The sequence below is a fragment of the Marmota flaviventris genome, chromosome 1 (assembly GCF_047511675.1).
Source record: "Marmota flaviventris isolate mMarFla1 chromosome 1, mMarFla1.hap1, whole genome shotgun sequence".
Lineage (NCBI taxonomy): Eukaryota > Metazoa > Chordata > Mammalia > Rodentia > Sciuridae > Marmota > Marmota flaviventris.
The window spans coordinates 101,905,279-101,919,814 of NC_092498.1; the positions used below are offsets into that span (position 1 = coordinate 101,905,279).

Sequence of the window (14,536 nt, forward strand, 5' to 3'; positions counted from 1 at the left end):
CTTTTGGTTCCAGTGTCTGAGGTGGACAGCCTGGAGCCCAGAGGACTTGAGAGACCTAGACACAGGGGTGAAGACAGCTGTTGCTATGACCCACTAGCCACCCTAGAGGGACATAGGGCCTCATCCCTCTGCAACATCAGGGGAGGGGCCTGAGCCAGGTCAGGGCCAGGGAGTGGATGTGGGTCTATACTGTGGGGCAAGGGGTTGGCAGGGTCCCAACATAAAGCACCCAGCTGCAGTTGAAGCAGTTTGTCCTGTTTTTCTTTTATTTGCAGTTTCCCGAGACAGAACAAAATAAGAATAATTTTTGTACACCTACAAGGCTCAGAAAGAAAAGACAATGAAACTCAGCAAAAAGAGAGAAGAGGAAGGGGCCGCCAGCACTGCAGGCAGTGACTCCCTGCAGCACTGGCCAGCGGCCAACGCCACCACCCGCAAACACCTAGCTAGCAGAGCAGGTGTGTCCTGCTCTTTAGAGAGGGTCATGCAAAAGAATTATCCCCCAGAAAAAAAAAAATCCCCAAATTATCCCAGACAGGCAGCTCCGTGGAGATAACAAGGTGAGTGGGAGAAATGGGGAGGAGGCCCCAGGACGCCAGGGTGGCCGGCCGCGGGGCTGCACGCTGTCCATGGCAAGCCCTGCCGCTGTCCTGTGGCCTGAGCCACTCGCGCGGAGCCTGGCAGATGTTTACCCTGTGTCCATGGATGAGGACAGCTGTCCTGGGCACAGTATGGACGAAAGGTGGTGTCCACTGAGTGTCCATGGGTGGGCAGTCCCCTTGGAGTTTAGGATCCTGTGTCCTGTCCCCCACTCTGTGCCCCTCCCTTGACTTGATTTGTGGGGGAAGATAAAGAAAATCCTTGTTGAAAAATGACGTGAATTGAAGGTGGGCAGCATTGGGGTGGAGGCTCTTGCACCTCTGCACTCAAGGCTCCTACCCACTCCTACCAATCTGGCTTCAGACCCACCTTCCCTGGCCCAACTGCCCTGGGACTCTGTCTTTAGCCTTGCCGTGGCGCCCACCATCATAAGGGGCCGGGACCACCTCACAGTGAGCCCAGGCAACTATACCTGGGAGCACCACCGGCCCCTGGAGGCAGCACATTGTCCCTAGGGATCCTCCCTCCACCCATCAGTGTCTAGCCCCACACCCATACATCTTGCCCCCAGCCTAACCTCTTTAGGCTGCATCCCTGGCCCACCACCACCCTTGGCCTTCCACGTGCTCCTGGACGGCTCCCACAGAGACTTCTGCTCCAGGCCCAGGTAATGAAAGTACTTCTACGTCAGCAAACAACTACTCAGATCCCTGCCCAGGCAGAAGCCCAGCACCTTCTTACCCCTCTTTCAAACTTGCTGTGTCATTCAACCCAGCCCTGAGCCCCGCAGTTCCCCATCTCTGCAGATGCAGCCTGGCCTGCTCCCAGCATCCATTGTCCATCAGGGATTCCAGACCCACAGTCCTTGGTAAGGTCTGCTCCCAGCTGCCCAGGCTGAGGGAGGGCCATTGTTGTTCTGCTGCTGGCCAGCAGGGAAGGGACAGGTGCTCCAAACAACAGGGAGGCCAGCCTTTGGCTGATTCCCCTCTCCACAGCTGGACAGATCAGAGCTGCAGCCAAAGTGTCCTCTTGCCAGGCACAAGGCCTGGAGGCAAATTTTACCCTTCCACACCTCACTCCTCAAAGGACCAGAGCTGGAGCCCAGGGCCCTTGAAGCTTCTCTGGTAGCCTTGGGGGCGGTGGTCTCTTGCACGCTCAAGGGGCGAGGGGCTATCCATGCTGGATAGTGACTTGAGGAAGCCCACACCCAGCCCTTCACAGGGATGAGGGAAGGGAAGGGAAAGCAGGAACAGCAGCAACTCTCAGGCACGACTAGCGGGAAAGGAGGCAGCCCAGTGGCCCCACAACCCTCCCCAAGACACCTGACACCACAACAGCCAGGCAGCACACACAGGGCCCATGCGTTGGCAGGAGGATGCAGATGCCTGAGGTGTGGGGTGAGTGCGATACCTACAGACTAACACCGTTCAGCACGCGTGGGGGCCTCGTGGGTATGTTCATGCCCCAAGGGCTCCCCAAGGCCAGGAGCGAAACGGACACACGTGGAGCTTGGGTGGGGAGCGACCCCACAAATGCCAGATTTTTACAGCTTTTCCTTTCTTTAGTTTTTTTTTTTTTTTCTTTCCTTTTCCCATTTCATCCGATGTCAAATTTTTTTGAGTGGTTGTCGTTGTCGTCATCTTATTTTTAAAAACAAATCACGTCTGGTCTTGTTTTCTGCAGACACAGGCACCAGGGGAGGGGGCGAGGCAGACACAAACATGCGACAGGCAGGCCGTGCGCCCAAGGGCGGCCGGGCTCCAAACACCAACTCTGTCCGGTGAAACAGGCGCAGCTCTGAAACAAGGGGTGGGTCACCTTCCTCAGCACCCCACCCCTGTACCAGGCCCCCAGGCTTTGCTGTCTACAAAGAGGGCCCCCACAGGGAGTGGGCAAGTTAATGTTCACAAATGGGCCTGGCTGCGAGAGGGCTCCAGGCTCAATTACTACCTAGGCGTTGGCCCCTGTGCCTACCACAGGTGATCCCCATCTTAGGTGCTGATGAGTGGCGCTAGGGAGCCCTTCCACCATGACCCACCAAGTTCTGGCCTGCATGGCTTCTCCAGCCTCATCAGTTTCCAGCCTTCAGGGTGTGCCCTGTGACACTGCTGGCCATTGTCCCCAAGGGCCACTCACCTCACTGCAGTGGGGCCACAGGTGCTCCCGAGCAGTGGAAGTGCACATTCTGCCACTTGCCATCACGGCGGTGCCACACACGTGTCTCTTCGGACTGGCTGGTACGGGGCCGGCCCTGCCCGTCGATGTACTGTGTGAGGCGGATGTAGGCGATGCAGGCTGCGTCCTCACCAATGACGTGCACATGTGGGTTCAGGATGGTCGTGTGAATCGGCTTGCTGTTCTTGGCCAGCACTGCAGACAGGTGGGGACTTGGCACTGAAGATAACTGGTCCCTCCAGCAATTCCCCCACTCTGCATGCACTATAATCCCCCCTCCACCTCCAGCATCTGACTTGCACACCTGGCTCTCTGCCCCCACCACCTTGGCTCCCCTTCATGGGGATGATTCCATAGTTGGCCACAGCCCTGCCCCTGACTGAAGCACTTCCTTGAAGGTGCTACCCCCTCATGCCCACCCCAGTTTCCTCACTCACGGTTCTCAAAGTAGAATCTGTGGAAGTCCATCCCTTCGACCAGGTTGCCTAGAGCTTCAGGCTCAAATGAGGTCAGGCCTGGGTCACAGATTTTCCTGGGGGGCAAACCCAAGTGAGGAGGGGCCCAGTTTTCCATCCTCCTCAACAACCCCCCACCCCAGCCCCCCAGAGACTCACGCATAGGCTTCAAAGTCACCATTGTTGACGGCCTCAATGAGCTGCTCTGTGGTTTTGATAATCTCCTGCTTCCGGGCTGCAGGAAAACACTGGGATGACCACTGGGCACTGAGGTGGGGGGCCTGGGTGGAGCTTGAGCTGCAGGCTGTATCCATGTGGCAGCTCCCACCCTGGTTTCTGCTTCTGGTTTCTAGAAAGGACTCCCAGGCCCTGGCACCTGTGCCCAAACTGTCCTGATCACACCACTCCCTCCACAGTCATCAATGGCTTCCTCATTTCCAAGTGCAATAGCTCTATCTCATTTTTCTTTAAATGTTTTTAAATGACAGAAATACTTCATCTATATAACAAAATGTCTGAAAAATGCAGAAAGAGGGAAAAAAAGCCCTTTTCACAACTCGCCCCACAATGGTCCTCCTATCTCCATGGGTCCTACCTGGGCTTTCCTGTAACTTCCACCCTGACTTATCTGCCTGCTCCATCTTCCACCTGTGCCATGTTAACTTAGTAGTTCCTTCCCCCAACAACTCTTTGGCAGCTGGTAAGAGTGGTGGGTTACTAGGGGTCAGCACCAGGCAGGAGCAACCATCAGCAGACTCAGGGAGTGACTCCAAGGTCCCTGGAGGGTGAGGGGCTCCTGAACAGACTAAGGTACAAGATGGTCCACAGGAAAAAATATGCAGTCTCTGGCTACCCCATATCCTGCTTTTCCCTGGAAGCCACAGCCTATGGCTCTGCCTATTTATTATCCTAGTCCTGGGCTGGAGCCCTGGCAGACCCTTCTACCCCAACTGGCCTTAAGTCTGCTACTTCTCCTGGCTGACACTTCTCCTGGGTTCTGGCTCTAGGCTTCTAGACAGGCTCCCTAACCTCTAGGGCAATAAACTGGAAGCCCCTTTGCTACTTTAATTACAGTTTATTGCAAAATTTTTAAAAATGAAAGAAGCAGACAATAATATATCCCATGGCAGGGCTGCCTGTCACCATTCTTGCAGCACCTCTGGGACACAGGGGAACTTGTACCTGGGAGGCAGGGAGGAGGGCTAAATCCACCACTGCAGAGACACTGCCTGCTACATGGCAGCCCACGTGTGACCACATGTGCTGGCAGAAGGCATCTGTGTCTGCTTGCGAAATATGAGCTATCCTTGCTTGGTCCCTGCAGCACCTGGCCAGTGAGGGCAGAAGTTGCTCAATGGCACCTCTGAGGAGTTGGGTGCATTCATGTGTGAGAATGTGCATGTGTGCACACACATGCTTGTGCATGCAGGCAAACATGTATACCTGTGTATGAGTGCATGCATGTACACAATGCTACATACAATTACACACCTGCATGTGTGTATGTGACACAGTGCATATGAGTGCCCATATGCTGTGTCTGTGGGTACATGTCCATATGTGTGCACATGCATGCATGTTTGTGATCTGCCCCTATCTTGGAAAGGCCCTCTCTCCTGACCCAGCTGTACTTGTGCCATCATTCTGGTTCCATTTCTTGCCTGGCCTTGAGTCTAGATCATATCACTGTTTGTGTTCAGGGTAGTCTCACAGCAGGTGCCTAATCCCGCTACTCACACAATCAATTCTAGAAAGCTGGTCTCCAGGAGGAGTGGGTTGTGAGTTCCAGAAACCCTTTCCCCTCCAGTTCCTGTTCCCAGTCCCACATCTATATGCCCAGCTCTGGGAGAGTACCAGGGCTCTGTTCCAAATGTGCAACAGCTATTCAGGTCCTTAACATCTGGACCCCACCAGGGTTGCAAAATTCTAAGTGCCCATCATGCCCCACTTCACCTATTCTTTCTGGAGGTGGCTCAGAGCTTCAGGTCTGAGCTCTCCTGAACCTGCAACCAAATTCTTCCCCAGTCCCAGAGCCAGGCTCCCTGGGCTGTCGCCCCTGCCTTCCACTGCCCAGCACCTCCTGACACTTGATAATCCCCTTTTGAACAGAGCTTCTAACAGAGTGAGCTGCCCTCCTCCTGCTGCTATGCCCTCAGCACAGGGCAGAATCTGACTGGAATGGAGGACATTGTTTTGTTTCCAGTGGGCTTTGATTCTATAGTCACCTTATACTGTGGTAAGTGGAACCAATCTTTCATTTGAGGAATATAGTTTTAAACAATCTATAATTAAAAATGGGAGTCAGTGTAAAGAGAAAATGTTAAGTAAGCAGAAGAGGAGGTCCATGGTCATAGCACCAGTCAAGAGGCAGTAAACAGGGTCTCAGAGTTGGAAACAGGATCTGCTGGGAGAGCCTCCTGCCCATTCTACAGGTAAGGAAGCTGAAACCTGTGAATTGGGGCCAGACACCTCTTACCCTGAGGAATGGCTGCTGCTTAGATCCCCATGCAACCCAGCCCACTCTGTCTTCCCAAATAGCTTGTGGGTACTTTTGAGTTCTTGATGTTCAGGTCTCTGGAGAAGGAAACCACCCATGAGGGAGGGAGCAGGGCGCTCAGCATGAAGGGACGCCTGAGGCATGATGCCTGCAGCTGAAGACAAGATGCCCTGTCCCCAACAACTCAAGAAGCTCAAGTGGTGGGCAAGGTATGGCCTGGGAGGGTTTTCCCCAGCCCAGTGTGAGCCAGGGCCTCACGCTACCTGCAGCTCTCTTGCAGGAAGCCTGCAGCTCTCTTGCAGGAAGCCAGCAGCCTAGGGAACCCCCTCGTGTCCAAGTGGGGCTGGTGTAGAATCTGACCCCAGCTGGCTCAGAGCCCTGTCCTTCAGAATCAGCAGTGGTGGGAGGCAGGACAGCTGCCCTGGGATCAGCGTGGATCAGCCTGCCTCATGCATAATCCCCGATTAGGGGGCTAGGCCTGGGGTGCAGGGAGTACCCGGGTGGGAGGGTCTGGCCTGAGGTGGGCCAGTGGCACCTGGCTATTCACAAACTAATACAGCTGTGGGCACCTTCTCAAGAAAGGGGGGAGATTCGAAACCTGGCTGCAGAATGGCATGGAGCTGGCACTTGGTGCCCTCCTCCTTCCACAGACTTCTTTCCCTGCACTTTGCCCAGCCCTGCCCAGTTCCTTCCAGGGTAGCCAAACAGACCCTTTCTTGTAGCCCTTCCTCCTCTAGCCAAGTTCAGAACAGACCCTAAAGGAACAAGTCTATGCAATGGTCCCTCAGGTGATCCAGCCATTCAGTTTCCCCACAGGCCCTTACCTAGAATAGCCACCCAGCTAACTGTACAGACCCCTATGGAAGCCCCCCTTTCTGGCTTGCCCTCCATAAGGGCAGCAGGACTCCTTAAAATCAGATGAGATGCTGCAGAAATAAATGCAAAAGGGTGCCGATACTCCCAGAAGCCCCACTTTGTGCTCACCCCAGTGCCTTTCCTATTTGCCTCCCTCATGAGCTTTAGCTGCTGTCCACCCCACGATTGACCCCCAACCCCCTCACCAGCAAGAACCTGGCCTCTTGCCTCAGCACCTCATCTCCAATCCCTCCAGCTGACCTGGAGCCCCTTTGAGACTGCAGGCTGCATACCCCCACCCTCTTGGGCCACTGCTTCTGTAGGTCTCTCTGTCTCCTCTACTCTGCCCCAGACACCTGCAGCAGTCCCCCAAGGCTGGCCTGCAGAGGGTTAGGGAGGTGGGTGGCCCCAGGCCCCACCTATCACAGGTACTCACCCAGCCACTGCCCTGCCATGCCGAGCCCCTGGCCCGGCAGCCTCTTCTCTGAGAGCATCTCAGCACCACCCCCAACTCTGTGTCTCCCTAGAGGCGGGGGTGGTGGTGGCTGCAGCCCTGGGATGTCATCCATCCCTGTAAGTGATACTGGCCGGCAGTCAGCAGACAGACTGGGGAGGCCGCCCAGTCTGCGCCTGTCTCTCCCGCCCTCTCTTGCCCCTGGCTAGCCCTCAAGTCTGCTCCCTGATGTCCAGCTGGGCAGCTGGAATGCCAGAACTTTTCAGTACCCAGGACTATGTTCTTTTCCTGCCATACTATCCACACAAGTCCACCTTCATCAGAGTGCAACCTGTACAATGTGAAGGGCCCTGGCCAAAGAATGGACCCTCTGCCTCTTGCATTGAAGATCAGCACTGCAAGGGCAGCTGCCCACTTTATTTTCCCATCAGAAGAAAGCTATGGCCCACAGGGTAGTGCACAGGTTAGCAACAAACATGTCATTTGGAATGCTTTTCCTATATGCAGGCAATCATATGCACATGTGTGCGCGCGCGGGCACTTGTGCACACACATGCACACCCGCACGCACACATGCATACACACATACTTCATGACCATAATTTGAATTTTATGAGGTCAAATGACTTCTTTATGTGCTTAAATGCAAATCTCCATGACCCAGTAGAGGGACCCTGTGTCCCCCATGTCTCCAAAAGCTAGGCCTTCCCAGAGCCAGGTTGGTGACACACCACAGCAGGGGCTCACCCCCTTTGAGCCCTCCAAACAGCTTCCAGGGCCACTCAAAGTGCTACTTACACGGGGTGGGCAGGGGGCCAGGGAGAGTCGGAGATGGGCAAGGTGGGGGGCCCACTGGCAGGGAGCCCTCAGCTTCTGGGGTACCTGAGCCCCTCCTCACCGAGTTGAGGATGTCAGAGATCCTGGGGGCTGAGTGGAACAGACAGACGTGAACACAGTGGGGTGAGGGGACATGCAAGAGAGAAAACTATGGGCTGAGAGCCAAGCCAGAGGGGGAAGACAGGGAAATATAGGAGGATGGAAGGCAGACATAGGGGGATGTGTGGGGATGTGGGAGGACAGAAGGAATGTGGGGAGCTGGCTCCAGAATGAACCAGGATGCCTTTGTCTGTCCAGGTGGGCTGAGCTGGAAGCTGCTATGGGCAGAGGGTGCCCTCCAAGGAGAGGCAACCTGGCCCAAAGGAAGCCAGAGGATATTTCTTCGTGTAACTGGCCCTTGGAAAGGGCTTGATATATGGGAAAAAATGGATGAGGAAGGGAAGGGAAATCTTTCTTTCTTTTTGGTACCAGGGATTGAACCCAAGGAAGCTTAACCATGGAGCCACATTCCCAGCCATTTTTTATATTTTATTTAGAGACAGGGTCTCACTAAGTTGCTTAATGCCTCATTGAGTTGCTGAAGCTGGCTTTGAACTTGTGATTCTCCTCCCTCAGGCTCCTGAGCCACTGGGATTACAGGTGTGTACCACTATAACCAGCTAGGGAAGGGAAATCTAAGAGGAAGCACGATCTTGGCCCATGTGGACAGCACAAGTCAGTAAAGGCTAAGCCTTTATGTCATATCTCTTTGCCTATAAACTGTGGGGACCCTGACTGGGATTCCAATTTCAGCACATTCCTCAACCCTCCACCCCTTGCTGAGGAAATTGTGCTCTGGGCTTGAGGGTACATTGGAAACCAGAGGCATCCCTGGGAGTAGGCTCCTGGGCACTGTGGCAGGGCAGGGTGAACCAGATGTGAAGTCAGCAAGGCTGGAAAATTCTCAGCAGAGATTGCCTGAGGGGGCAAGGAGGGGCCAGGCCAACTGCCCAAGTGTAGGACAGCCCTTCTGAGGGAGAGGCCTAGAGCTGACAGCGAGGTGGGCGGCGAGCAGGTGGGGAGTAGGGAGTAGGAGATGAGCCACAAAGACGGCTGGGTCCCTGGAGGCAGAAGCCAAGTAGCTGCCTTGCTGAGTTAGCGCATGTGCCCCCAGGAAGCCCAGCCAGGCTGGATACCCATTGGGCATCCTGGCCTGGGGAGAGCTGGGCCGTGCACAGCAGGTGCAGGAAGCTGTGAACGCTGGCCATTCGCAGTGAGCCCTCAGCAGGAGAGGCAGCAGGCCTGGAGGCCACTACTTACACGGGGTGGGCAGGGGGCCTAGGAGACCCGGAGACAGGCAGGGTGAAGGCCCTGCTGATAGGGGCCCCTCGGCTTCTGGGGTTCCTGAGCCCCTTCTCACCGAGTTCAGGATGTCAGAGATCCTGGGGGCTGGGTGGAACAGACAAGACATGAACACGAGGCAGACAGACGCATGAGAAGATGGCAGAGCCGAGAGGAGGGAGGAAAGTAGGGCCCTGGGCTCAGACTTCCCACATGAAGGCTATCTCAGCAGCAAGAAGTCCCCAGAATGGGGCAGAGAGTTAACTGGGCTATTCTTGGAGATCATGGTATCAAGACCTGACCCTTCAAAGCCTCCCAGACTGCCCAGAGGCAGGCTGTGAGCAGGAAGGTAGGCTGGGACAGTTTCCCCATAGACAGAGACCTCTGGCCCTGGCTTATATGGAGGTGGCATTCACTGGGCAAAGGCAGCTCTGGGAGCCTGATGTAGAGGCCAAGGGCTGAATCAGGCTGGAGCCATTGGTCCAAGCTCAGTCCCCCCCACTTGGTTCTTGAGTAGCCCTTCAGAGAGGATTGCCAGGCCCTTCAAAGTGATCCCGGCAGCAGCAGGGCCCGGGCTACTTACATGGGGCTGGCAGGGGGCTAATAGGAGTTGAAGATGGGCAGGGCAGGGGCCCCTCAGCTTCTGGGGCTCCCGAGCCTCTCCTCACCGAGCTTAGGACATCAGTGACCCTGGGGCCTGGGGTGAACAGAGGAAGGTGGGTAGGTGGCAGGCACTTAGGAAAGGGGGCAGCAGAGGCCCCATAATGGGCTAGAAAGGGGAGGAGGGAGGTTATCACTGAACCCCAGACCACTGCTGGGAGCTGGAGGGTGAACAGAGGTGGGTGAGGAGGGTCATCTTTTGGGGCCACCCACTGGGGTCAGGAAGCCTCATTTGGTGGCCCCTGGCCAGGACCTGTAGAATCAGGAAGTGGGAATGACAATCACCACAAGGCATTGTGGCCACTGGGCCTGTCCTGGCTGAGGTGAGAGAGGCCCAGTGGTCCTGTTCTGCAGCCCCAGGACCTGCCCCATATTAGTTTCCTGCCTTGTCTCTGAGCCTTATCCTGTCCCCCTTGTCCTCTTCTATCTCTCTGCAAAACTGAGGCTCAGCCACCTTTGTTATTGCCCCATGCTGAGGGCACAATCTTAAACAGGGAAGTATGAGTGTCTTCATACTGCTGACTTCAGGGCCTGTTTCAATCTGTGGGGGAATGACACAGATGTCCACTGTCCTGTGTCAAGGGTCCAAAGCCCTATGCTTACCTCACTCTGAAGCTTGAGGGACATTCAGGAATAACATCACAGCTGGATGGGGCGGGTAGGATCAGAACCCCCATCCGACCCCTGGGGCTATCCTAAAGGGCAGCTGATGGACTATGTAATAGGTAGCCTGGAGTGCTACCAGGCTACTTCTGGGGAGTTGGACAAGGCAGAAGAGAGGCTGGGGGACCACTCGATGGTGCCAGGTGCCTTGTGGTCTTTGGGAGGAACACACAAGGCTGTGCTCTGCAGGAAGAGCTTTGGGATCAGGGTATAACACTGAAGCCCACCACAGGGAGGGGGGATGCTCCCAGGAAACGAAGCATGGTTCAGTCACCCAGCCACTCACCAGTGCAAGATGGACGGAATCACAAGCTTAAGGAACTTTAAGAGAAGAACAACATCTTGAGCAAATTCTACCCTCATACTTGGTCCCCCATGGGAACTGAGCTCCTGGCTCCCAGAACAGAACAAGCCCCAATTCATGGCCATGGCTTCCTCACTTAGACAGGGTACTTGAGAAGCCTGGTGGTGGTCTCAAAGCTGCTTCTTGTCCACACTGGGCAGCCTCTAACACCAGGTCCTAAGCTGCTGTGTTGTAGGACACTGGACCCCCTGAAGGCTTATCCACCCCAAAGAGTAACCCAGCATGGATGGGCTAGGTCTCTGGCAGGTACCTTTAGCATCTTCATCCTCTATGGTTGTGTTGGTGCTGTCAGAAGATTCCTGAGGAAACACGGGAGGTTCAGGTCAGGATGTGATTGAGGATAGAAGGGATACAGCCAGCAGTGGGATTAGCCAAGGGCTCTGGGTCAGGCCTGCGGTGGCAGGCCTTGGGGCCCCCCAAATCTCATGGAGCAGTAACTGGAGGAGAAAGCTCCCTTGCCTGTGCAGGAGCCCTCTCCAGGCCTCATCCTGTCCCACCATAAGCAGCATCCATCCACATCCCCAACAGCAAGGGCCTTGACTTCCCTTTTCCCAGCGAGACTCCGGGATGCTTAACTGACTGTCTAATGAGAGGAACCGGCATTTTGAAATTTCAAGACTTAAAACACAAGGTGATTTTTCTAACTCCTGGTGATGTGCCTGGGCATTTGACATTTAGATGGAGCAACTTTCAGATTCAAGTCTCTTGGGGCCCCAGACAGAATATACCTGCCACCTAGCCCCTCCCCCCAAAAAAGTGAGATGCCCACCTGGGCCATCTGCCCCTCCAAATCCTGCCAGGCCCAGCCCTTCCCACCTCAAGTGTCTGCTGCCCTTCAGAGAAAAATAGTATCCAGATGCCTCATGTCTCCAGGGACCTTGCTGTGTTCCTCAGAAGGAATATAAATCTCTTAGGTCCCTGAGGGACTACCCCTTGGTCTGGACACTGACTGGACTTTGCTCTGGGCCCTAGGCCCGAACTGGAGGTGTTCAAGTGTAGGATCATGGCTCACCTCAACCCAGAAAATGTTGTCTAGGGGTCCCTCACAGAGAAATATGATCCCTCTCCAGACACACAGGGCCCAAGGGACACCCATTATCCAAGCGGAAGGAAGACAGGTCTTTGGTGCCTAGCACTGGGGATGCCCACAGCCTCTGGTCCCTGTCATGGGATGGTGTCTTCTGAAACCTTCAGAAGGGAATGGGGGCCTCATGGGGGCATTCTGGGGGTTCAGGGGAGCTCAGGTCCTGGCATAAGTCTGAACTGCTTGCTGGCATGGGTGCTGTACTGGAAAGGGTTCAGCCACCTGCCCATCCCTCCCACCACCACAGAGAGCCAGCCCCTTCCCCGGCCCCAGGTGATGACGCCAATGTGATGGAGCGGATGGCAGAGCAGAGAGGAGGGGGGGGTCCGCTCAGCAGGAAGCACTGGGGCTATGCTAGGGATTGAGGGGTGGGGGGCAGCCAGAGGGGCAAGGACAAAGTTCCTGAGCCGTGGACCTGCCCCAGTGCCTGTAGTGGGAGGTCCCCTTGGAGCCTGGCTGAGAGCTGGCATGTGGTGACAGGGCACAGCTGTAAGATTTCTTCCCAGGGAAGCGCCTGGCGCTTCGTTTTCTGCTGTGGTCCCCAGGCAGGTGGGCCTGTGGGCTCTGCCCTGCCTTGGGAGTTCAGGCCACTGCACACCTGCCCTCCACTCTGGGCACAAATGCTTTCCCAGGTCACTGTCCAGACCCTCCTCCTGGGCCCGGCGCCTCCTGCCCGAGGAAAGGGTGAGGAGGAGTGAGGCAGCCGCAGTACCTTAATCCCGTCCACTGGGTTATGGATAACGGTGGTTTGAGGCTCCTATAGAAGGCGGCAGACAGAGGAAGGAAAGAGAGGGAGAGTGAGAAAGAAGGAAGCAGAGGACAGGGAGCCAGGGAGACAGAGGAGGAGTGGGCAGCGGCCAGAGTCCACCCAGAGAGAGTGCAGAGCAGAGGGGACAGGGATGGAGGCGACAAGTGGTCAGCGAGATGGCCCAATAGGGATGGAGGCAGCAGGTGGTCAGCGATGGCCCTCAGGGCAGTGGAGCAGGCTGGGGTCCGACCAACATGATGGAACCAACAGATCTTCCCAGGCTGGAGACGGCACCTGCCCTCCCGAGGGATGATGGAGCTCATGGGGGCCAAGAGAAGCTGCAGGTACATGTGGGCTCTGCCTCCAGGAGTCCTCCCCACCCTTTGCTGCCTGGACCCTCTGCCCCAGCGTGGGGGAGGCACAGGCTTAAAGATGCCATCGGGGTGGGAGTGGTACATGGGATGGACAGGGCCCAAATGGGACTGGCTGTGAGGCCGGTGTGTGAGCCACCTTGGCCACTGGGAGGACCTAGGTGGTGCCTGGCACCCTCTTCCCACAGCCCAACTGCTCTGAGCAGGTTCTCCACTGCCTGTACAGGACAGCTTTCCTCTCCTGAGGACTCCCCATGAGCTCAAGGGAACCATTTGGCAAAGGCAGCCTTCCTGTGGACAGTCTTGGGCTGTCTCCCAGAAGCCTGGCCTGAGGCCCATGGGGGATTCCAAGCATACTTCTAGCAAACTTAGGAGCCTATGGCCCAGCAGACTCCAAACCGCCCCTGGATAGTGAGTGTAAGCATATGGTGCCTCAGCAGGAGGCTGGTGCCCTCTGGCCACAACTCCACATCTCTGAGAATGCCAGCTGTGAGATTTACCTGGACAGGAGCCCCCTAGGACAAAGAGGCCAGAGATGGTCAATACCACCTCAAGAAGCAGAGTGATACATAGTAGGGGAGTCAGCATCCCCACCCTTCCCCAGCAGGGAGCCCCCAGCCTCCCTTTCAGGCATCCATAGTCCAGCAGGGTACCTTAGTTTTGATAGGAACAGATGGGAGGGGCAAGCACACCCTGGATGCTGCTGGACATCTCACTACACCACCATGGCCCCCACCCCCATGGGACTCAGCTACACCCCTAAGCTGGGTCAACCTGTTGAGGGTGGCAGAGAAGCTGAGGGTGAGGTCCCTGGGGGGATGGGGAGCCATGGCAGTGCCCTTGTCTTCTGCCTCACCAGCTTCCTGAACAATCTCTTGCTGCAGATTCTTGGGGGGATGACTCATAAGGCAGCATAGGTGGGAGGACAGACCTCTCCTCTGTACCTATATCTCCGGACTCCAGAAAGGGGTTCCCGGAACAGCTCTGTACTGGCCTGAACCTGGGGCCCCTGACCAGTGGTTTCTCACTTGAGACCAAATCCCCCATCACTGCCCCCAGCAAGTGTGGGATTGGTCGGGGTAGGTGTGTGCTGTCAGAGACCAGCCAGGCTGGGTGGGACCCCACCTCACAGGGCCTCTCAGACAGTGGGTATGGGAGGGGCCAGGGGTTGAGGAGTTCAGTACCAGGGCAGCAGGAGGGAGGGTCCCTTTGGGGCTGGTGATGGCCGAACTGTTTTTGGTGCTGTTTGTCTGGGGCTGTGGAGAGAGAGGAGAGGAGTTATTAGGGAGAAAAAGGGTACCCACTTCCCCTCCCATGCTTATCAGGGTCTCTAAAGCCACAGCCTCAATGGCAGGGGCAGAGCTCTAGGATCTGGGCCCCTAAGGCCAAACTGGCTCCTCACCTTGACTCCATCTGCCTTCTTGTTGAGTAAACTCTTGGCTGCTGCATTGGG

The 14,536-nt window shown here is 56.0% G+C and overlaps 1 protein-coding gene across 3 annotated transcripts in view; it reads right to left on the reverse strand.

The window, feature by feature from the left end:
• Nucleotides 1-244: 244 nt before the first annotated feature.
• The window catches only part of Camk2b (calcium/calmodulin dependent protein kinase II beta), a 95,701-nt gene continuing 81,409 nt past the window's right edge, over nucleotides 245-14,536 (reverse strand). For 2 of the 3 annotated variants that reach the window (XM_071614367.1, XM_071614362.1), the window contains 7 exons: nucleotides 14,486-14,526; nucleotides 14,268-14,339; nucleotides 11,131-11,179; nucleotides 3,390-3,465; nucleotides 3,213-3,307; nucleotides 2,737-2,970; nucleotides 245-2,397 (listed from right to left, as the gene is read on the reverse strand). In XM_071614367.1, the coding sequence (XP_071470468.1) occupies nucleotides 2,738-2,970; nucleotides 3,213-3,307; nucleotides 3,390-3,465; nucleotides 11,131-11,179; nucleotides 14,268-14,339; nucleotides 14,486-14,526 (566 nt within the window). In that variant the 3' untranslated portion in view covers nucleotides 245-2,397; nucleotide 2,737. Of the gene's footprint in view, nucleotides 2,398-2,736; nucleotides 2,971-3,212; nucleotides 3,308-3,389; nucleotides 3,466-7,834; nucleotides 7,964-9,172; nucleotides 9,302-9,776; nucleotides 9,891-11,130; nucleotides 11,180-14,267; nucleotides 14,340-14,485; nucleotides 14,527-14,536 lie in introns of all 3 variants that reach the window. The other variant, XM_071614370.1, reaches the window with a different exon arrangement.